Source organism: Astatotilapia calliptera, chromosome 9 (assembly GCF_900246225.1).
Source record: "Astatotilapia calliptera chromosome 9, fAstCal1.2, whole genome shotgun sequence".
Taxonomy (NCBI): Eukaryota; Metazoa; Chordata; class Actinopteri; order Cichliformes; family Cichlidae; genus Astatotilapia; species Astatotilapia calliptera.
Genome location: NC_039310.1, coordinates 16,772,941 through 16,797,596, shown reverse-complemented (window position 1 = coordinate 16,797,596; position 24,656 = coordinate 16,772,941). Strand labels below are relative to the sequence as shown.

Below are 24,656 nucleotides of genomic sequence, written 5' to 3'. Positions count from 1 at the left end.
GGAGCAGACTTCATTTAAAGGGGTTTTACACAAAAATTGCATTAAATGTTTAGGATTTAAAGCCATTTTTAAAATAAATTGCCAAGTTTCAGAAGCTCAAAATTAATACATTTTCACTGGAATTTCACATTTGAGGCCCAAAGAGATTACAGCGCAGGTATTGTAGGTTATTATTGGACTGGGAACCTAAACAAACCCATAAGTGAGACAGGGAAAGCTTCAGTCAGCCAAATCAGTAGTCTGATGCACTGGGCACCTCATTTAATTGAAGTGTAAAAGGTTCTCTATCTCGCTCTCTGCTCTGCTTCAGCCAAATACTGCAAGACTGATCAGACACAACTTCACAGAGCAAGTGGATAATGACCCAAAGCATACTGCAAAAGCAACCCAGGAGTTTCTCAAATCAAAGAAATGGGATGTTCTTTAAAGGCCAATTCAGTCACTTAATTTCCACCAAGAAGAGCTTTTTTTTCTTTTTAGTTATGAAAGGCCAAACTGAATGCAGGAAGAACCACAAACAAGCAGCAGCTTGAGAGGAAACACAGCACTAAGGGTCCAGGCTTCAGTCACTCATTGGCTGCAAAGTATTAAAAGCATCATATATAAAATTATATTCGTTTGTCCAAATAATTTTATATTAAATGTATAGGAATGTCTGTAATTAATGCACTTCAGTCACATATTGATAGTTTGATTTTAAAATTCACTGTGGTGGTTTACAGAGGCAAAACTGTCTTTGCATATAAACCTTCATGGTCGTATTAAACCTATGTGTGAAAGCCCTGGCGTAACATGTTGCCACAGTGCCTTAAACCACCAAGCAGAAGAGTTTGCTGTCTTTTGTTGAATAAAACATAACTTTCCTCTGACATGACATGCACATGACCTACAGCAAACCTGTGTGTGGTATCCCTGTGGGCATTTTGTTAAACATTTTCATTGTAGTAAATATGTAGTAGCCTGTGAAGGGATCATGATACAGTTAACTCAAACAGAACTGAAGTCGATCCTTTTGGGATTCTCAGTTAATCATAACGGACCCACTTAACTCTACATTTAGAAACAATACAGTGTAAATAGATCTGATTGTCATCCTTGTAAGGACCCACAGATTTTTTGGAGGAGGGGGTTAACACACTTTACTCGTGAATGAATGCAAATGTAGTTTTCTTTAAAGATTTCAGCAGAACTTAAAACCTTAAAAAAAGACAATTTCAAGTTGCTGCTTTTTGTTTTGCTCATGTATCAAATCAGTTCAGGAGTGATCGCAGGCTTCATTTTTGGTGGCAGAGCAATTTTAAATCCCTGCACATGGCAACTTATTTGTCTGTGGTTAATTTCCGTTATAATTTCCCAGTCAATTTAATCTTTATGGTATTTTGCTTATTGCCTTACCTCATACATAACTGTGCATATCCACACATTCAGATGGTGCTACACTGCATTTTACAGCCTTTAGCAGAGTGCAACACATCCAGGAAATCTGGCAATTTGACAACACAGATTTGGCAGTTGTGGGCGGTATAGTTCACTTTCACTCGGATCGGACTGTCCCGCGTGTCAGTCCCACCGTTTCTGAATCCATAAATAAGAGCAGAGCTGCAGAATCTGCAGACTGGCTACGAAGAAACTAAAATAAGAGGCAGATGTTTGAATCGATCATTAAATGCTATTAGTTAAATCAAAAAAGGTCAGAACGTTATTCATTATAAACATCTGCTGACTACAATGATGTTTATCATCAAACATGGCGACGAGTATGTGTGCAAAACACTGACAGAACATAAATGAGGGCTGAAAGCGTGACCTTTAACCTTCTTGTAGATGTTTGCATGAAAGCTATTAGGAATGAATTATTTCTAATGATGTCAGTTGCAGCCAGAGGCCAAACTAAATGAAAATAGGCCAAAACAAAATGTACACCTGTAAAAGCGGACAAGCAGAAAGGCAAAGAAGACAGAAATTCAATTACAAAAAATATATTTTGTTTTATAAAACAACGTTTATTCAGGTCAGACACTTAAAAAGATCTCATGATAAGAACATAGCCAAGCACAAGTAAACATTTCAGACATTGTCTTTTTCCATGCCTGAGTAATGACACAGTAAGCTGCTGAGGTCGCAGGTCATTCTTTCTAAATGTTAGTCTGGACCAAATGAAAGAGAGAAAAAAGATCTACACTGAAATTTACCACTCTGAGCATATTTATTATTAGTAATAAAGGTTTTTACGCATTTTATGAAAATCTAGAGTGGCACTTGGTAAGAATATTTCCTAGAATTAAAAAAAACCAACCAGAATAGAAACAGGCTTAAAGATGTTGTTCTTTTTAAACTTGTATTTAATAAAGCACATTTTAGAAGACATAAAAAATATTAGCTTTATCTTTACCATAAAAGTGCTGCTGTAGCATAATGAGTGATCGCATGACCACTATTCACTGTAAAAAATAAACTTTTTTTTAAAAGATGCATTACTTAAAAGATCCTGTAGGGTTCAAGTGTTTTTTTAGTGTTTGGTTTGTTTGCACACAAAAATACATCACCATCAGCTGTTATCAGAAAAAGGAGAATAAGATGAACGACAAATTCAAATTCACGCTCTGAGGATCTTTGTCGGTTCTTCGCTTGATAACATCTGAGCGGAATATGAAATCTCAGGAAAATATTAGGTGCTAAGATAGGTAAGTCGGAGGGTGTGGTCATATATATGGAAATTTCTCCCTATCTGTCTTGCACTTCTTCAGCACTCCTGATGCGATGGCTTTCACGGCTCTCATAGTCTCAGTGCAGGTTGGCTTTATTAGGGATTCGGGTAGAAGGAAACCAAAATATCCCGTATCCCTCAACTCAAATGCAAATGCGTAGGGGATCCCGTTCCTGTATGCCCAGTCGATAGAGCTTCCTGAGCTGACGTCTGCAAGGAAGTGCAAAATAGACAAGGGTAAGGAAAGCTTAAAACAGGAATACCTTAAGTTAAGTAGCTTTGATTTTAAAGCGTTCCATTTCTGTTGCTGCAGGTGAGCGTTTAGATTTCGCTCCTCTCTAGAGCAACATTCAAGGCAACTCTGAATTGATCTTGTATATTAGAAAACTGGCATTTTTCTCCTAAGTTTAAAATGAATAACAGCTCATTTCCATTGCCAGAGCGCAATATTAGAAGGATTCGAGGAACTCACACAGAGTTGTGGAGGCAGGTCCGTATCTGTACTTCACGCCATAGGCAGAGTACAATGCTGTCACTGCATTGTGAGCTGCTGACTCCTGGATGCATGAAAGCAGAAGGCTAGCTCATCTCACATACTGCATTTCTTTAACACTATCAAAGGATCTGTACTAAGCAGCTCTCTCAGATTAATTAAAAAAATAAAACTCAGTGAGTGTTAAGCAATAGATATCTTACCACACAGTTGAAGTTGGGGATTGTGGCATACTTGTAGGAATATGGGTAAAGCAGCATTTGTGCATAGGCATGAATGGATATGTATGCTTCCACGCGTTTCTTGTGCTTGCGCAGGAACTTAGCGACAGCTTTGACTTCAGGTTCAGATTCGGGGAAGGGACCGCAATACGTGTCATCGCACGGATGAGAAGAGGCACCTTCATCTGGGGAAGCAAAGGGAGAAAGGATGAAACCACGTCATCATATCTTCTAACCATACCAGGATGCTTTAAGTGGCATCCTTAATCCAGAAACAGTGACCAAGCAGTAAGTGTAAAGAAATGGAAGTAGAGCAGTAGTTCGCATTGTTGGCACAAACTTTCCTGCGGCGTTTCTGCGTGGAGCATGTGTGCGTTCCTCCCACAGTTCAAAGATAAGTGTGTTTGGTGGATAGGTGATTCTAAATCGGCCACACGTGTGGCCATGTGAGAGGGGGAAAAAAGAGCTTTAGAGAGCATTAAGAGCACAGAATAAAGTGCTGTGTGAATGTGTGTAAATGGATGAATGGGGTTTGTTGTGTAAAGCTCGTTGAGTGGTCAGTAAGACTGGAAAAGTCTAGAAAACCAAATGCCAGCGTGAAGGGGAACTAATAAAGACACAGACTGAAATATGATCACATTATAATCCTTTGCAGACAACCTTATTTCACTCACCTTGACCCAAAAAAGTAAAGAGAAAAGCATCTGAACACATGCTGGTTTTAATTAAAGCCGTATTTTTAAAACTACGAAGTAAAAAGGGCTTCTAAGGTGACTAGTATTAGTCTGAAATGTGTTTGTTACTTTAGAAATTATGGGAGAAAAAAAGACATATTTCAAAGTTTATTTCAGGGATACTTTTTCTAAGGCTCAATTATCATGAAGTACATTTACACTTGAAAGTCCTTCTTAAATATATCTATAAATAGCAGAGGCAAATGAAAAACCATGAATTTCAGTCAGACTGAATGCTATCTTTGGGCTCACTCTGTCCTGTTTCATGCCTTTTTACAGCAGTCCATTACTGACTAATCAAATAGACTATAATTCATTTAATTATGGTATATTTCTCACACCATTTCCAGACTTTTATCATATATTTTGCACATATTCTCAAACTGTCATATGCCAGAACTCTAAATGCTGTGAATTCATGACCGAGCGTTCCCTTGAAGAGATGTTCTTCATGAGGTATAAAGAAATCTTCCACTCCTGTGTGTCTAGATGTATCACAAAAAAACTTTATTCTATTTTCAGCCTATGTCCTCACTCTCTAGAGAATAAATGAGAACAAATGGATGTAGTTGTTCCTACGCACATAGGGGCACATATATACTCTTAGTCAGATTTGTCAGGTGTTATTTTACCTACCACACCATTTTACTTTCCAGTTTCTGTTAGCGTCCACTCCCCTGCAGTGGAACTTGTGATTTTTGGACCGTGTCTTTCTCCAGAACCGATCCTGCAGGCAAAAAAAACAAAAAAACAAAAAAAAAAACACGTTCTTGTCCACTGGCAGTAAAACACATCTGAACAACAGGTTCATTCTTCCTGCATGCAGCAAAAAAATATAGACAATTAAACATAAATTAAGCAGCATAATAACATGTAATATCATGTAATAACATAAATTGCATTATTATTTCTCCTGTTTATACGTAGACATTTTTTCTTTCTTTAAAATTATTCTACAATCTGTAGGTGGAAAAAAACAAGCTTCCAGCTTCCCTTCTTTGCCTTGTTTTTAGCAAGCAATCCAAAAAAAATGCAATAAAATGTATATGTAAAACGTACTTCCCCTCTAAGAAAAGCTTCCTCTCAAAAATGTACATATAGAAAGACCAGCAGAAAAGCCTACAGTACCGTAATCCAGCTGAAACGATAGCCATCCACATTAAAGACAGGCATGATGTAGAAGTTGAGCTGGTTCAGTAGTCTTGTCATCACAGAGTCATATTGGTATGAGTTGATAGCCTGTAATAATAATATAATGTAAGTCCAGTGTAATTATAAAACATGCTCAACTGAAGAGGCATGTACTTGCAGCCCCTTCTGGTTGCACTGATAGCCCAGCTCTCTCAGGGCAAAACGTTCATACGTGCCATCACAAGAGCATTTGCTGTGTCTCCCAGCACAGTCTCAATGTGGAGAAGATACCGGGAGAGCTGGACAGGGCGGTGGAAGGGCATCAGGATTAGTAACTGCTCCTTTGGGCCGAGAGGAGCACTGCCAATGCCTCACAAAATGACTTCCACGTGCATTTATCTGACCAAATTTTGAGATTCAAACTCCATGAAACTTATAAGGATGCTTGATTGGCATTTGCCAGAGCGGCCTCACAGTGAGCACATCTTAGAGATGCCTCAATTTGTCTGTGTTTGCCTGTCTGTGACCACCACCTGCAAACTTGTTCTCTTTTTGGGGTGTTTTCTTTTCCAAAATTCTGGAAAAAAAAAAGATGTCCACACTTTTTCCCCCCAGTGACCCTAATACTCTTTTGTGAATGCGCCATTCTGGAGGAGCCGGATTACCTGTGCAAGCAGAATGGGCTGCAGGTACTGTCTCATGCTACCATAAGTGGCAGGGACGTGAGCAAAAAGCAAGAATGGAGAAAAATCAGTCATTAGGGATAAGGAGAGAGCAAATGTCTGTGACTACCACCTGCAAACTCGTTCTTTTTTGGGGGGTGGTCTTTGTTTTTGCCTCTCCGGTGCACTCGTTGTCACTTTCATTTGCATGAAAGCAACTGAAATTGATTCACAAAGGTTTCTGCATAGATTGATATCCCTGAAATTTAAATGACTTTATGTTACACTGTGATGATCAAGTGTTCCTTTAATTATTTCTGAGCAGTGTATCCTTTTTATATTGTATTCAGGCTCATTATCTATTGTGCATTCAAACAACTGAGTCTGACAGCATAAGAGGATTGGAGCTATGAGACCTGGGCACTGGGCTAATGCTGCTTATACCTGCCTTTTAACCAGACTGAGGCCAAGGTTAATGTGCTTAAGGCTTGAACAAAGATGGCACCCTGACCTCCAGTGGCCTCCCTCTGTCACTACACCACAGCACATTTGTATTTCCGTTCATCATGAGTCCATTTAAGGTGAAACAGTCATGTATTTGACTTTTGCCTTTCTAGAAATTTGAACTGAACCATCACACCGGAGAATGTCAGTGCAACAAATCATTGTTCTGTGAACGGTAAGGTTCAGTGTAATACACTTTTTACTAGCTGATGTTTAAGCAGTTATTTACACCTCAAAATAAGAGGATTTTAAAACAGCTGGTTTTAATGCACCTCACAGGTAACATTCAAAAAACACTCAAAAAAACACCCAAAACAATCCTTTGGAATTCACTTGAAGTCAGCGCTCTAGCTTTACAGATAACAGATTTTCCTTTAATTTTCTTTACTTTCTGGCACTTATTGTGCTGGACTGTGTTGAAAATCCCACTCATCTGGCATTTAAGCATTATAAAATGAGCCATTAAATGTTCTTGCAGTTAATGTCTGGCTCTGGTCTGGTACCGTCCTCACTTCAGAGAGCACGGAGACTTTAAGGGTGCAAAGGAACTTGCGTAAATGCCTGTGTTATTTCCAGCATTTTAGCTGTAAAGTATTTTCTTAAGTATTTGGATAGCTGTAAATGACAAGTGAACAGATGTTGGCGCTTTGATGAACAGACCATATGTCACAGATAGCCTGAATGATGATCTACAGCAGGCAATCAGCGGGATATACATTGTGTTCCTGTCGAGGCATTTTTCGCGCATACATCAAAGAAAGAAAATTGTAAAAATTAAAAGCAATCTGCAGACATTATAAGCACCTCTTTAACAAACCACTGGCAGAAGGCAGGTCCTATCCACTCTCTGGCGTGAACACCACAGTCGATCCACACAGCTTTCTTCTGGAGACGACGTTTCTTTCCTAGCTGACAGGACACGAGCATTTTTAGCTTTAGATTAGGACAAGACAGTGTGTTTGTTAGTTTTAATGTGCCTCCTCTCCTACCTGAAGCACATAAAGCGGTCTTCCTTCATATGACTTCCCAACAGAGAACACGTCAACCAGATTGGGGTGGGTTGTGTTCATCATAAACATCCAGCTCTGGATCTGAGGGACAGGAAATGATGCAGGGAAGTGGATCTTAAAAGACTTGTTTACATAATTTTCAGAAGTAATTACTATGCATTATTGCACATCTGTGTGCTTTGTAAACGTGTGTTGTACATTGAGGGAGAGGATGAAAGCTCAAAGGACAAAAGATTTGTCCTCTGAGCTATGCTGTTTCATAGGGCTTGAAAGATTTGCAAACCAGAAGCCTGATCAACCTGGGAAAATAAACACTCTAAAGCTGTGAAGTGTCTGAAGTGGAGCGCACGTCTCGGTGTGTGAAAGCGCGAGGCCGTGGGAAAGACACATGTGGAACTGTGTAATTGAGAGAAAGCACCCTTAGAGAGGTTTTCTGTTTACCTTGTGGGTGCAATAGATTAGAGAGCAGAGGGGAATGAGAGATAGGTAGGTAGATGTTGGGCTTCATGTCTACCTCTTCCAGAGAGTGGTAAACCTCGTAGTCATACTGAGCCTCTGACCTCCGCTTGCGAGAGGAGCGATATCCCGTCTGCTTTTCAATTTCCTTCTGTAGATTGGAGATAAATACCCTGCGTGAATGAAAGAGAGTGAAGCAGACAAACATGGTACACATTATAACCACTGTAGCATGTTTCCTATCGGCACATTTGGTACTCTGACTGTATGGTGTATGGTTTATTAGACAGTTAATACAAAGATAGAGGAGGGTGTGAACTAGCCAAAGGGAAACATAAGTAATGTAATCTAAAGAATACAGAAACAGAGCTGCCCTATGTCTCATTGTGCAGCTAATGTGTGGAGATTCATATCAGGAAGCACTGGGGAGCATTTTTCTGTAAGTGATGAGTCACTACACTTTAAATTTCCATCCAAATTCAGTCCAAATAGGAGGCTGGGATTTAGAGATTGCAATTCTGTAAAATGGCAGAAGTTCAGGAAAGAACTCGTGAGCTCAGCTCAAAAGTTTAGAAGCCCCAATTCCAAAAATGGTGGAATGCCATGTAAACAGAATGCTTTGTAAATCTTATAAACCAACATTTATTCACAATAGAACACAGAAAAAATACAAAATATTCTATTGATAAAATGCAATTTTAATAAAAAAAAAAATAAGATAATTTTAATTTGATGGCAGCAACAGGTCTCAAAACAGTTGGACTGGTGGGGGAAACAAAAGGCAGTCAAAACCAGCGGTGCTAAAAAGAAACAAGTGAAGGGACATTTTGAAACTATTAATTATCAATGCATCGTTAATATGACCGGGTCAAAAAAGACCATCTTAGAGAGGCAGTTTCTCACAAGTGAATATCTATGTGAATATCTCATCATCTACAGTTGATGATAAATTATTATCATATATTTTGGAGAAATCTGTGCGTAAAGGACAAAGCCAAAAATGACATGGTAAATGGACTGATAGTTATATAGCGCATTTTTATTCTCCTGGAGTACTCAAAGCGCTCTATATACAACATGCCACATTCACCCAAGCACGGTCCTCTCTGCTTTTAGGTGCTTACTAACTACCATTCACTCTGCGATGGCTGAATTGGAGAGAAACTCTGGTTAAATATCTTGCCCAAGAATATTTGGGGTCCGATCAATAGATGACCTGCTCGACCTCCTGAGCTACAGCCACCCCAAAATGATACTGGAGAATGCGGGCATCGATCCCGCTACCTCTCGCATGCTAAGCGAGCGCTCTACCATTTGAGCTAATTCCCCGCTAAGCCCGAGCTAACTCCGCTCTCATCAGGTTCGCAGGCAGCACTGCATTAAAAACAGGTATGCTTACAGTTTTTCTCAGTCGCTTTGGTGCGTTTCTCAGATCAGAATTGAAATTCTCATAACTATTAGTTCAACCTCCACAACACTCAGTCATTTGTGCACATCATAGTAGCAATTTCTCCTCTCTCTGAACAAACTGCAAATGATTTTGGACATGAATCAGTTGCTTCCATACATTTCCCTGCTGCTTTCTGACATTTCCATTTGCTTATGTCATGTCAGTCAAAAGTAATCATACCTATGGATGCTGAATAGTCGTTCCCAATAAAACTAATAGTCATACATCCATTGCTTGAGTCATCACACACAAAATTGTTGAACTAGTTATCACATGCCAAATATTGGCCATCTGTCAAGCAAATCCTATACCTTTCTGTATCATTGTTCCTGGAAATGTCTCCGAAATTGAACAATTGATCTCAGGTGAATTACAGCTGTCACTCATGAGGAGGCGTGTGAAAGTTTAGTTGTAACCAATGACAAACAACTTGTTCACTGTCAATTATGGATGAATCCTGTGAATCCCCAATTGGCAAGCATATATAAACTGCGCAGGAGCTAGTGTGTACCATTTCTACACTTCTGTGACACAAAATGGAAGGTCAGCACCGTGGAAGAGGGGTGAGGATGCGGGGAGGAAGGGGAAGAGGGAGAAGAGGCAGATATAGGCGGATTCCTAATGAAATAAGGGCTACAATTGTGGACCATGTTGTCAATCACGGCCTCACCATGGAGGAGGCTGGTCGAAGGGTGCAACCCAATATTGGAAGAACTACTGTCAGTTCAATCATTCAAACATTCCGTAGGGAAAACAGGTATGCAAACAGTAATACACTGTACTGTACTGTGCCATCTCAGACACATCACATGTTACTGTACTGTATTTGCAATTTCACAAAAAGTTCACTCTGCACCACATAGGATTGTAAGACAACCTCGCGGAGGCGGAAGAGGGCCCCTTTTTACCCCACAGCAAGAAGAAGCCATTTGTGCAATGGTCATTGCAAACAATGCAATAAAGCTGAGAGACATACAAAGCGCTGTCATAGAGAATTACACGGTATTTGGCAATATTGAATCTGTTCCAATTTCAACAATTGACAGAGTACTCAAGAAAAATGAAATCCACATGAGCAAATGGCCCTGCTAGCAGCCATGGATGCAGCATGTGACGACATCACAGCAGGGTCCTGCAGAGGATGGATTCGCCACTCCAGGAGATACTTTCCTCGCTGCATTGCGAGGGATAACATCTGTTGTGATGTAGATGAAAATATGTGGCCAGACAGACAGGAACGTCTGGATGTGCCAGAATGATTTACTGTACTGTTACATGTGCTGTTTATTGTTCACATTAGTGCACAGCTCTACCAAATGGGTGATTTTATGTTTACATGTATTCTACAGTGCACAAGTGACTGTAGCATATTTTTCTTTTGCACAATTCTGTAGGATTACAAACACTTCTACACAATGGAAATGTGAAACGTACGTATTCAGTGTCTCAGTTACTCCCAAGACTCCCATAACATCTACAGTGACTTTACTGCACATTTCAGATGGCTGTACAGGTAGGCCATAGTGCTGTCGTCAGCATTTTCAGGTGTCACCAATTGTTTTTGCAATGGGAAACACTGAAATTATAAACTGTCATAGTGGAAACATGACAATGCCATTTGACTATCTTGTTCATAAAGATGGTGTCAAGACTTTTCATTTTGATGGCACTGACAGTTTCATTGACATGGATACTTGCTTTTGAGGTATGGATAATCAATTCTGTGCATGTGACGTGCTTTTGCAGGCTATCCACTAGGTTTTGCAGTTTGCACTAATTGTTTTGGGAAATGCACTAACTGCTGTGCAAATGTTAATGGTGTTCTGAGAAACGCACCAAAGCGACTGAGAAAAACTGTAATATGTCATGGAAATCACTGCATGAGATCAGGAACACTTCCAGATATCACTGTACACACGGTTTTCTGTGACATCCACAAATGGGGGTTAAAGCGCTTTCACACAAGCCACATGTAAACATGATCCAGAAACACTGCCATCTACTCTGGGCTCATTTTAGATAGATAGATAGATAGATAGATAGATAGATAGATAGATAGATAGATAGATAGATAGATAGATAGATAGATAGATAGATAGATAGATAGATAGATAGATAGATAGATAGATAGATAGATAGATAGATAGATAGATAGATAGATAGATAGATGTGCATGCTACCGTTGTATATAGTGTATTATCTTACTTATTTTTTATTTGTACTTTATTTGTATTTTTTCTTCTGATATTTTTCCGTCTGATATCTGTACCTGAGCTGAGGTAAGGCAAAAAATTTCCCCGTCGAGGGATCAATAAAGTCTAATCTTATCTAATAGTGATGATAGATCTACAATGCTAAATTGCACACTGCATCTTTCCTACAGTCCAGACGATTTACTGAAAACATCTGACACGTCATGAAATGAAAAATACAACAAAGAAGACAGAAGACTGTTGAGCAGCTAGAATCCAAGGATCTCATATGAGACAGCAATGGGACAACATTCGTCTCCCCAAAGTCCAGCAGCTGGTCTCATCAGTTCCCACAGTCCCCCACATTTACAGACTGCTATTAAAAGAAAAGGGGATGCTTCAAAGTGGCAAACATGGCCCTGTCCCAACTTTTTGAAATGTGTTGCTGTCATCAAACTCAAAATGACCTTACTGTTTCTTAAAATAGTGCATTTGAGTTTAAATATTTGACATCTTTTCTGTTTTTATTGTGAATAAAATATGTTTACCAGATTTGTAAATTACATTCAGTTTTTATTTACATTTTACATGTCTACATGTTTTTTTTAAATTGGGGTTGTACATTTTAAAATGCATTGTATAATTTCAGTTATTTCTTCTAGACTAACCTTACATTACCACAACTGACATGGTTGTGGTAATGTAGGCTTCTGAAGGGACTAAATCTGTATAAATCTTGCACCATGTCTGCTGTTGGCTTGTCAGGGGCTTGGACTGTACATGGAACAAATAACACAGGTGATTAGTGACAAAAGTAATTTTTGATCAAATTACCAGGATGCAGGAAAACACATTTGGAAATAATGCAAACTAATGATAAGCAGGTCTGTATGAGTTTGTCTTTTAATTTTGCTTCTCTCATGTGTTGTTGCCTGTAGAGATGATATCTTTGTATATACAAATACCTGATAAATTGTGTCCCTATTGACTGCACTACCGCTGTGAATGAAGCACACAGGTATTTGGGGGTGCTGGGATGAGGCAGTAAATCAGGACTCCTGGTTTTATTGTTGACTCATTGATGAGACCATGTAACTAAGGTCACCCTCTCTCATCGCTTGCAACATCTAAACCAGTTTTCCACCTCATCAATCTCCCTGCTGGTAGGAAGAATCATAGCAGTTATGCTACTACTCTTTATGAATTACGAAATATGGTGTAATTGAGGTTAAACCACAGTTATAAGCATCATTACCTGTACACATACGATCCTTCTTCACCTCCCACCTGAGTCTAAAGCATATCATGTGATCTTTTTCAAAGCATTTTTTATAGCAGGTACGTACTAAAATACATTTCCTCATAACGTCCTTCTATAACAGTTTCTATCCACAACTCCTTTAATGATGCTAAAAATTGGGTCATTATCCTGTGAATATACTGAGATGAACAAAATGAAATCCCTAACCACCCACCAAAGCCTGTCCCCCCCGCCGCGTAAACCATTTTGTGAAAAATCCTCAATCAGTCAACAGACAGTGGAAAAAAAAAAAAATCCTCCTCTGCGCTTCAATTCCTCCCCAAGGACTGAGATGACAATGGAATTTTTTCTAGCTGTGGCTGCTTTGATAAAACTCCATCATTTCAGCGCTAATTTTGATGAGGGATGGTGTCGAGAGATGAAAGCGTTGCTTTTTGGAGCAGATTGATAGAGTGTCTCTGATGTACGTGTGTGTGTGTGTGTGTCCCAGCTTTGTGGAAATATGAGGGCCTTTGCGTGCAAAATATGGCCTATTCTGCATGTGCAAATCACATATTCTGTTATGAGAAAGCTGAGTAAACAACCTTTGGATAACAGATGTGTCAAAGGGTGCATGCATGAGAGTAAATATGAGTGTCCATGCTTTTATACTTACTGATAATCAATATTTTCCCACTTTAAGCGTGCGTGTAAACCTTGCGTGTCGTTACGTTTCACGTGGACATCCACTGTGGCATTGTGACAGATTAGAGAAGCACTGTTGGGCTGCCAGAAATCCACCTAATGGAACACAGTGAACATATTAGGGTTACAGTGACAGAAACACCCAGCAGTAATGTAAAAGTTCTTACACTGTGAAAGTGTTCTTGGGCAAAAGCAGCCTCACTGAAACGGCAGTTTTATCTTAAAAAGTATCAAATTTAATTCATGGAAATTTTCCTGCTTATCGATAGAAACTTTCCCATGAAAGGTGCCAGGAGTGCTAAAGAGTGAACTGTTAGCTGACCGGTCGCTATAGTTGAGCGTACTGTATGCCAGCTATCACGGTTATTATCACCCAACTTTAATGGGATTAATTTAATTTCTTTGATAAAAACAAATATTTTTTAGTTTGTGTGTGTGTTATGCCGTCTACCCAAAGAAACTCACTAGAAACTGGACTTGCACTTACACAGCAGAGCTTTAGGATTTTTAAGACCGATACCAGTGCTGATATTTGGTGATTAAAAGGTTGGATATGTCAGGGTTATACTCATAACATAAACAGATTTTCCTGACATTTGTTGTGTGTAAATATTTATGAGTCCTTACTGAGATACTATGACAATGCAGTTTTAAAATAATCTTGTTCTATTTTCCCAACTACTCGTGGATTACTCATTTATGCTCAGGACGATCAGCTAGTTGTTGTGTTTGTGGTGTTCCAAACACGTGCTGGACAAACTAATCAATCAATATATTGGACTGCATTCAGGCTTCATAATATTGTGCTCTTCTAACCTAACTAATCATTCAAAGCACTTTACTACAAACCATATTCACTCATTCATACTTTATTCTACACCTTTAAACACTTTCTATCAAATGCAAGCACGCACACGCACACAGTTTTATTAAGACCCAAACAGGGAACCATTCCTACTTCCGTGTTCAAGCAAATTTGGGGAATGATTCAATGGAGCAATCCAGAGTAAATAAACCTCACTTGGCTTTCTCCTCTACTATATGACCTCAAATATCTTTGATAACAAGGTCTTTCAGTACTTATCACGATGTGATAGCCAGAGTCCTAACAGCCAGATATCCTTGCCAACCAAATAAACAAATAATAAACCACATAGTAACTATAGCAGTAAAACTGTGGAAAAAAGCGGAGAAGACGAGAATTTAAAAGGATTTAAAACAAACAGGAAGCAACTGATCTACCAGTAAAAGCACTGTAGTCACTGTAAAGAGATTGCTGTTTCTATGTTTGCAGATGTGTACGCCCTCAGCTGGCTTTCATTTTCTGCATGGGGGCAAAACATGCACATGCTTGTTAATGTGTCAATTGGTTTAATGCTTTACAGAATGCATACCAGAATAATTTAACTACGTTTAGAGCCAGAAGGGTCAAATACCCTCAGCTGGAATGCATGGTGCCCCTGAGTGCGAACCCCTCTCTATTCCTGCACTTTTATGGTGTTTCCAAATGGTTAAGCACCCCAAATGTTTCAGCACTGCTCGTCTTTTAGCAAAACAAATCCAAAACACATATGCCAGAAGGCACTCAAATGTCCCTGATCAGATAATACAATTCCTTAAGTTAACATTTTATAGCTGTATTTATGTGCCTCAAAGAGGCATTCTTCGTCTGCCTTATAAATCTTTTATCTCTTGATTGTTTATTTGCAGCGTAGCCATAAATTGGATTTGTTTTGTTTTGGTTGATGTAGCACAGACACGGGCAGAACAAGAAAGAAAAAGTTACGGTTCAATAAAAATGGAGCTGGCTCCCCTTAGGCCAGATGAGGTGAAATCAAGTAAATGAAATCAAGTTGGTCAAGGTAGATTTAATATAAGAATGCCAACAATGCTAACGGGGCTGTCTAAGCTGAATTAGACAAGCTATAGCATCTTAAATGCATTAAATCTGTTTGGAGGTCAGTCATACCTGGAGCAATCAATATTTATTCTGAAAACCTGTAAGGCCCACATGGATTGTGACAGTTTTATCCTCAAATTCAGCAACAGCCTGTTAACAAAGACTGTCTCTCCTGCTGTGGAAAAGAGATTTTCCACTTATGATGATGTCATCTATAGGAAAACGCTGAAAGTTCTCTACAAACATATAAAATGATTTCAATATGACAGGAATATCAGTTTCATATTAGCCTGTGGATGTCTCAAACAAATCTAACATGAGCCCCAAAAGAAACCGAAGCTAATTCTTTTTTGTAGCTCCCATCAAGGCCCTGAATGTTTCTGTTTATCTCAGTTTCGTCTCGGCTGTTACAGCTGGAACTGTTAGCGGTTTACTCTATCCGTTGTTTGAAAGGAAAACTATCAGTAACCACGTAAAGCCCGTGTTTTCATGCAAAGCTATCATAAGTGTAATACCCATTTCCATCTCCTCAGCTCTAAAGGGTTTCCAGCTTTTTCTTATGTACAAATAAACTAAATGTTCTCGAGCTTTAAATAGTTGGTCAGAGGAAAAAAGCAATATGAGAGTATTTAACTTTAAGAGCTTGTTCTTGACTTTTTTTTCTATATATTTTGTTGTTGTTTTTTTAACATTTTAGGGAGGAAAGAAATCCTTAGTTGAAGACACTGCCGAGCTTTTTCCAAAATGAGGAGCCCAGGTAAAAGGAGATCTCTAAAAAATGATGCTATTTTGTCTGTGATGCGTCCGATTTTTGACTCACCTGCACCCTGAAGTGTATTCGACCTCATGCCTACCCTGAAAATGAAAAGTTTGACTTGACACTGGAGGCATGGCAGTGTGAACAAGCTACTGAAAACACATGTCCACAGCTGTCCAAACAGTGGCTGCTGCTGCTTTGGTTGGGTGGCCTTGAAGCACCCTGTCCACTGCCCATTCATACAGAAAACTGAGGCCCGACCAGGAACCTGGCTCTCTCTTAGTGTCGCTCCCTACAAATCAAAAAGCATTTACTAAGTACTTCTCTGGTTTTTTTTGTCTCTCTTCAATCCTTTTTCTGTTTTGGGCCGTACTGGCCTGGCGTTCCTGGACCACTTGCGGTAAATGGTATACCAAAGAAAGCTAAAACTGACCACACTGTCTGAAAACCAGGATTTTAGAACCACCAAGGCTCAATTTTTTAAATGAACTCTACAGTTATTATTTCTACAAGCAGACTTTCAAGGTAATTATTCTGTAATAGCAAACCTGTCAAACAAAATAACCCTCAGATTGTACATCTGTGAATATATGAACATAATTAGCCATGGGAAAAAGGTGCACCCAGTCTCCCGTTTTTAGCCTTAAATTTAAGTGTATTTTTGATCTTTTGAGGGCTGTTAGAAGGGACAAAGTGTTATTATTCCTTCCCAACTCCACATTTGCCACCTTTGACTCTGTTAGAGATCCTGGACCTTGATGCAGTTGATCCACTGTCTGAAACAAGCTCCCTGCCTTCTCGCTGTAAACGAACTTTCTTCTAATCTCTCACCAACTGTGCCCGAGGATGGCCGTATTAACGACACCCACTCTCACTGACATCAGCGAGAGACAGAAGAGAAAACTGGTTAAACTGAACATTTGGCTCACATATTACTTACAAATACTTTGACCTCATTATTTGAAACCATATTTAATATGAAGCTCCACCATTCTAACAAGCCATATGCCATATATTCCAGAAAATAAGGAAAAGGATAATAGATCCGCTTTGTGTTCCTGCTCACAGAGGATGACTGGATCACTGGATTTCTCTTTGTAAGTCTTAATCTTACAAAATAGAGAGTCCTGATATGAATTATGAATTTGCAAACAATTTAGCTTTGCATTAGCAAACTAAAACAATGTATAATGAAGGCCATGCTGTTGGCTGGGGTAATTACTTCCAAATGAATATGGGAAAAGAAGCAAGGGCTGTTGTGTCCTGCAGGGGTTCCCCCCTGTAATTTCAGTATCTTTGAAACACATGTTCATTTAGTTCTTAAGCTGTGAGACATCCAGGCGTTTGACCCAATATGACAAACTCCTTTGTATTTCATCCCATTTTCTTTTGGTGTTTCATATTAAAAATGATTGCCGAGTGTCTCGCTGACAGTATCTCAGTCTCTCAGATTGCAAATGTGTCCTGACTGTGACAGATGAACACACTTGATTGCTTTCTGCCTCATTGAAACTGTCACATCGCCTTGTCGGCCCACCATCCCACCGGCATCGGGGCTAACTGCTTGTCCGTGGCCGATGTTCAGCTGTCAGACATTCATGTGGGCTGAATAATAACAGATATTAAACTTTTAACATGCTAAAAGTATCACATCACATAAATATATAGCACCTAGGAATGGATATAAAAGGTGTACATGAAACAAAATAAAGTGCCAACCTTCATGTGTCCGAGAATTTCTCTTAGGGTCCGGACCTCCTCATCATTACTTGGCGTGATCTTGAAGACCTGATCACTGTGAAGAGAAAAGCTTTTGTAAGCACTTTTTTTAAGTATCCTAAAGTTTTTTTTATGGCTCTGTAACAGGTCTTTGATCCATTTTTTTTGTTTTGGAAAAAACACATCATTTAAAAAACATCTGGGCCATTGTGTCAGGTAATGAAACTGGCTTTTGTGCCAATAGAAGAGGACACTTCTTAAAGCAGCATAGATTGTAGATGGGGGGAAATGGGTGGGTCCTTTTTCAGTATAGATGACAAGGATCAGACCCCAGCCAAACAATCTGTCTGAGGTGTCATTAAAGGATTATATTTCATCGTTTCCAGCTCTGCAGGTTGCACCTGGAACGAGTCCCTGGCAGCCCTCATACAGTAGCAGCGGCAGCTGCTTCACATTTTCATACTGCAAATCAGTACATCTTGTAAATATGGACTGATGTCATGTATTTACCATTTAAGCATAGTATAATGATCTTTTGTTTCTAAATTAGAAGTAGCAATTAGTTTAATGCATTTGCCTACTTTTAAAAATATAGTTAAACCTTTTTTCCAGTTGTGTAATTTTAGATAAATCCACACAGATAAAACTACAGATAGATATTTAACAATGAGATTTATCTTACTAGAATTAATGGACTCAATGAGATTTAAAACAAAACCCGAGTGAACTTAAGAAACAAGAATACATTTGACTGCAAAAAAGTTAAAAATTACACCACCGAGACAGCAATCATTACACCCCCATACAATTCTTGACATGTTCACAGATAATGGAATAAAAAACTGTAACCCCGCGAACCCTGTGAGTGCTCCTAATCCAGTCTGCAAACCACGTTTTTATGCCTGGCAGCAAAACAAAGGCTCTCTTTTTCCTCACTGTGAATCTTACATCATGTTGCTATTAAATCTGCAGATCTCAGCGTCTTCACTTTACCTTACAGTTAACATGCCGGCAGTATTTTCATTACATTCTCTTTACGATAAGCTTTATTTTATCTGCAGAGAAACCTGTCTGTTTGCCTGGTTTTCACACTTTTCCACCTTCTCTTTGAGCATCTTCGTCTTTCACTTCTTTCAAAAGTCTTTTAATGGTTTGTCACACAGGAAGTTGGGCCCCCCCCCCTAAACAAAGGTGGCAGTAGGCCATTCTAAAGGTCTGAGCAACAAAGGCGTCTGGGTGTCCCACATGAGTGACTGCCCCATTTCACGCTGCTAAAAAAAAAAAAGAAACCCAGCCTGTTTCCACGAAAAGAGCAATGACAGAAGACATACTGAAACACAGTTCCTGAAACATCAGAGTAACATGCGTTTAGAAGAAGGTTCACAGGACTTTGGTACAGTAATATAAGCATGGCGTAAACAAAGACAGCCTTTAGCATCCCAATGCTTTTTAGGCCAAATCATTCCTTCATGTTTTAATGATTCTCAAAGCTGACAGCCTGTTTTTGTTACAAAGCTAGACTGGCAAAGACATTTTGCTTTGTTTCTACCAGCTATGGGGCTAAAGCTGTCCTTAAGTTGTCAGTCTGTTGATTCTCAGCAGAACCCTTTCTGGGATGGAAGCAATTTGTTTTTAAGACGCTCAGGCCCTTAAACCGAAAAGCTCTCAGTAGTATTTTATATTTAAACAAACTACTCTGAGCCTTCCTCCATTTGGAGAATCCAAATTTCAGTGTCTGATAATGCTCTGTTGATGAATTACATGATATTAAATGAAAAGTTTGGAAGAGGAGGCTTCCAGTTGTGATAACCTCCCTTTTCTATATAATACCAAAACATAAACCCTAGAGGAAATATCTCGTTGTCCAAGTGCCCCCCAAATTTTTAATCTGGGGTCAAACAGTGATATTAGTAATTTAGGCGATGGGGTGCTTTGCCTGCATTCAGTCACATGAACCTGCAGACAGACTGATAAACCAAGACCTTTGATTAAAAAAAACAAAAACACCTCATAGCATTAGTACTAGAAAAACATTGCGCTGGAAGCCAGTGCAGCTTCAAGAATCCCCACTGTCATCTGTGCTGTATTTTGAGTAATCTGGACACAACAGACACGGTCTTATACAAATGCCATCAGTCAACAAGAACACTCTGGGAAAAATTTAGAGCAAACTTAAACATGGTATTATGTCTCAAACGGGAAACATGGATTGTGGAGATGGCGAGCACAAAGGCTGTCTTTGTTCAGTCTCTCATAAGATAAATGGTAGTGTCTGCAGACGACTTGTCAAAGTGCGCCTTTCCTTCACTCTAAACACTTCTGTCTCCCTCTCAGTGTTTACGTGAATGGGAATCCCAGTAGCCTCAGAAATGAATGGGGGGGCATTTCACTCACCCTGCGTAGCGGTTGTTGTAGAGATAGCCGAGGACGGGACACAGCACGTTATTGCAGATTATCACCCAAGTCAGTAAAACCGATGCGCGAAATGCTCCCATGTGGTCCGGTGACATTTCTGATCAAAGACGGAGACACTCTGAAGGATGCAAATAAACTAAAACAAAAATGGAAACTTGATGATTCTCGGTTCAGCCCACCACCATCAGCAACAGCAGCAGCAGTTTGGCAAAGTCGCGTATTGGCGTGCACTCTCGTTCAGTTCTTCCACTGACGAAAAAGGTGCAAAAAGTCAGTCCACTGACACGAGAGACACTTTATCAACTCTTTGAAGCTCTGGAGGGAATTGCAGGGTAGCAGCTCTTTTTAAAATGAGGAGGACCTGAATCGCGTGGCTCCGGTGTGGGCGAAGCCGGTAACTGGATCCCTCTCCGGTGCGTAATGTGCTCTGAGAGGATAATGAGCTTTAATGCCAGCCGTTAACCCGCGTCCGCCTCAGGTTATTTTTTTAAGGAGATTTATATATGTTTTAATTTTTAAGTGATGCATAAAGTTCTGATTGAATTCACCTCTAAACTTTAAGAGAAATTTTCTTCCAGTGTGTTCAGCTCAGGTGCTTTTTTGGTGCCGATTAAACATCCTACATCCGCATACAAACAATACACATGCTCTTCTCACAAGTAATTTTCATCAGCGCTCTGATCTTTTTTATACTATTAATTGTATCCCCTGTAGTGAGAATCCTGTTACAGTACCACAGTGTGCACCTTTAGGTGGAGCTTGGTATGAAAAAGAGGAGTCTGAGCCAGGAGAAGAACAAGAAAATGCTGAATCCGGAAAACAACATGAGAGGACTCTCATTCAGACCCGAGGAACCTTCTGAGATCCTAAACCTTCTGCTTTCCTATTTACTTACATCTCTGTACTCTGAGGCCAGTGTCATAATAACCAGCTAGCATTTCTGTCAGTGCCTTGGCCTGACTCCACCATGGAGGAATTCCTCTGATGACTCTCCTTGTTCTAGGCTTTTTTCGTGCCTCCCTTTGATCCACTACCTATCACCCAGCACGGTGATTAAATGTCTAAGTCAACCGCCAGCCTTTTCCTTTTGTGATTGCATGGCAGCAGCACATTTTTCACATACTTTTTTTCCAGTGTCAACAGCGCGCCACCTGTTCTACACCAATTACTCTACAACAGTCTCCATAACACACCCTTCTCTTCCCCCCCCCCCCCCCCCCCCGACACACACACACACACACACACACACACACACACACACACACACACACACACACACACACACAGAGGAATAAAGTGCGCACTCACTTTAGGCAGTGAAGATATAAATGAATAACATGAAAACTAAGACCTTAAAATGGGATCGTTTTAGTTGTACCGTTCAGATAAAGGTATTTTCAGGAGTCAAGAGCTCAGATTTGGCTTGGTACAAACTCTAGGTTGATAATTACTGTTTTAAAGGCTCCTTGTTGTGCCTAAATTTATATAATAACATCAATATATACATTACTGTGCAGACGTCTTGAGCCACCGTGAATAGATGGATTTTAGTTCTGCCAATTTTTCTTTTGTCCAGTTTCCTCAAATTTTTAAGGAGACACTGCACACCATGCTGGGATATGCTGATTTTTTAAGCTAATAGCGCTTTGAGAGTCACCTTGTTGGCATATAAATAGTATTTTATGTCTGTCAAACTGTGTTAAACTTCTCAGTGATTCAACTAAAAAATGGGAACAAATTATGTGTTTTTGGAGACAGGCTGCTGGTAACAGAGTGCCGAATGATGTCATTTAAAATAGGTTCTTTGCTAAGTTGTGTCCTATGTGTAGACACAACACTGGTTTATCCCTTGAGTTAGGTGCCTTTTTATGCTTGAATGATTCAGAGGTTAGCTCTAAAGTGAAGAAAAAGCTTTCCTCTGAAAATGATCAGGTACAAGGACTGGACTGAAAAATGAGTAACAAAAAAAGACTTTCAGAAACCCCAACGAACTGCTGCTCAAGGTCACTTTAAAACATTACAAAGAGCCTGGATGCTTGGAGAGAGAAAAAATAGGGGTGGCTCAAGACAATTGCACAAAGCTGTTAACTTTGTATCCTGCCACGATCACTCAAAAATCAGTCCTAGGATACTCATTATAAAGGTGTTGACTTTAGCTATTATTGAGATAGTGCCTGTTTTTGTCCACAGACTCATGCACATCCATTCTGAAACCTCTACCATGTAGGACTTTGTTGACTTTTGCCTATTCTATTCTATTCTATTCTATTCTATTCTATTCTATTCTATTCTATGATTTTGTACTAACAACATGTTTCAGAAGCAAAAAACAGAAAATGACACGTTGCTCTGCAGCTGCAACATATTTTCAATCAAGATGGAGCTTGACCTTCTTTTTAACAGCTGAGGTTTTTTCCTTTACTCCATGTGAGGAGCACTTGGTCAGAATATCCATGCCGTGTAAAGATCCTGCTCTTCACTGGAAAATTTCCTTGCAAGATGTTTGTCTGACAGGGCTACTTTTTTCATTTTCATTTTCTTAAAGAAATAACATAAAATCCATGAAAGTGCCTGAGCACCATGACAGCTGCACACAGGAGTATTATTCATAAAACGCTTGCTTTGCCTTCCACGTATATCATGTTCAGGGATTTGTAGGCACAGTGAAAACACTGGTGTGTAAAGGCAGTTACACTGGCTGGTCATTTAAGCGTGACATGTTTGGTACAGAGGGCACTGCCAACACTCAATTTGGTGTTATTTTTAATACTCAGGAACACAGACCTGGGTGTGTAGCAGTCCTTTACGCTGTGGTCTGACTGAAGGTGGAGGCTCAAGCTCCTTTTTCAGAGCCATGAGTCTACAGCTGTACAATCTTAGCATGGCATCCAGGGCCAGTAAATCTCCATTTTCATCCCTGAGTCCCGAAACTGTGCTGAGGGGCGTGAAAGAACCCTTTGATAGGCGTGCGGTCTGCCGGGTTGGTGGCGCTGAGTGGGGGTCTGGTGAAACCACGGGGCCTCTGCAGGATCTGAAAGGTGGTAGCTGACCCCGAGCAGAGCTGTGAGTGCACATCTCTGACCATTTGACCCCAAAGGGAGAAATGAAAGAGAGAGGTTAGCAGGGGTTGAAGATGATGCAGACACTGAGAGGCAGCACAAAGTGGGGCATTTAACAGCCAGAAAAATTTGTCACTTACATAATGAAAGAAGAATTTACCACAAAAACATCATCTCAGTGACGACGACTTGCTTTTAATTAATGATCCCATTCTACAGATCAAAAAGCAAGAACATCATCCATCATGATGAGAAAAATGCATTGATGAAGCGTGCACTAATCTTTGCTCAGACATCTGCAGCTCACAGATCTCCATCTGTTTGATTACAAAGCACAAAGACTCGCTCACAGTAATAGAAATCAGTGTGCGTTACAGGAGACCTTGGCAGAAGAGTGTAGTGGTTAGAGAATATGAGATGAGTAAATAAAGTGGAAGAGGATTTCTGCAGAGTGCTGCTTGTTGGTACAGCCGTCAAGTCTGCTTACCTTACACAGCATGGAAATGGAAAGGCTGTCAAGAGCGTTACGAATTACCTTTCTGTGTTTTTTGCTCAGCGTATCTTGTTTCTCCATTTTGTTTTGTTTTGTTTTTCGGCTTTCCTGCACTGTTTCGTGCTGGCAAGCAACACGAGTTTCCTCAAAAGTTTGTGTTCAGATTTATTTAGGTCTGCCTTCTTTATAAATAATGTGGGGGAAAGGCAGATTGATGGTGTCTTGGGAAATGTGATTAAAACACACGAACATACACACACACATCAGACATCAGACAGTGACTTACATTTATTACAAAGACTGGGGGATTGAACTTGCTTAATATTAAAGGTGTAATTCAGAGTCAGTGAAAAACCTTAAACTGTGTTTCACACCAGATTCTAGACAAATACAGAAATAATCCAATTTATGAATGGAAGCTCAGAAACTATTCTCGGTGATTTAGCACTTTATATAAGGAACAACAGAATTTATAGAGTGAGAAGGTATTCCTTCATGGTGTTTGATTGTAATCTAAATCTTAGATCCTGCTACTTCCTTTGTTATTCTATGAAACATACTGCTCTATATGTCTGATGGAAACTGACCATTTTTTATCCCGGCATCTTATTACTACATATTGCTGGATTTTTATTAATAGCTGCGGGGACTTTGGTGATAACGCTCAGAAAATATGACTTTTTTCAGTTCAGCCACCTTGCTGGGTGAAACATGAACTGAAGAACTTTAACAGACAAGTAGGCTTGTGTTAACAACACGCTAAGACTTTATTATACTTATCTTTATCTTTTGTTGCATTAAAAATTTG

At 39.7% G+C, this 24,656-nt stretch overlaps 1 protein-coding gene and 1 non-coding gene across 7 annotated transcripts; both read right to left on the bottom strand.

The window, feature by feature from the left end:
* Positions 1 to 1,963: 1,963 nt before the first annotated feature.
* cpa6 (carboxypeptidase A6) lies at positions 1,964 to 21,447 on the bottom strand. 6 transcript variants are annotated; one of them, XM_026180866.1, is made up of 13 exons: positions 21,192 to 21,447; positions 20,845 to 20,915; positions 20,276 to 20,723; positions 17,882 to 17,957; positions 13,477 to 13,601; positions 7,977 to 8,091; positions 7,442 to 7,543; positions 7,257 to 7,361; positions 5,284 to 5,394; positions 4,792 to 4,882; positions 3,404 to 3,606; positions 3,180 to 3,264; positions 1,964 to 2,917 (listed from the first exon to the last, which is right to left on the bottom strand). In XM_026180866.1, exons 3-13 carry the CDS (start codon positions 20,389 to 20,391, stop codon positions 2,703 to 2,705), a joined length of 1,344 nt encoding a protein of 447 aa, XP_026036651.1. In that variant the 5' UTR covers positions 20,392 to 20,723; positions 20,845 to 20,915; positions 21,192 to 21,447; the 3' UTR covers positions 1,964 to 2,702. The 6 variants fall into 6 exon arrangements, with proteins under 6 accessions (XP_026036651.1, XP_026036653.1, XP_026036652.1 ...); XM_026180868.1 differs by lacking the exon at positions 21,192 to 21,447 and having other exon boundaries at positions 20,276 to 20,393; positions 20,476 to 20,723; positions 20,845 to 21,171; XM_026180867.1 differs by lacking the exon at positions 20,845 to 20,915.
* On the bottom strand, positions 9,175 to 9,247 carry trnaa-agc (transfer RNA alanine (anticodon AGC)). Its single transcript has one exon. It is a non-coding gene; the product is annotated as a tRNA-Ala (tRNA).
* Positions 21,448 to 24,656: the final 3,209 nt, after the last annotated feature.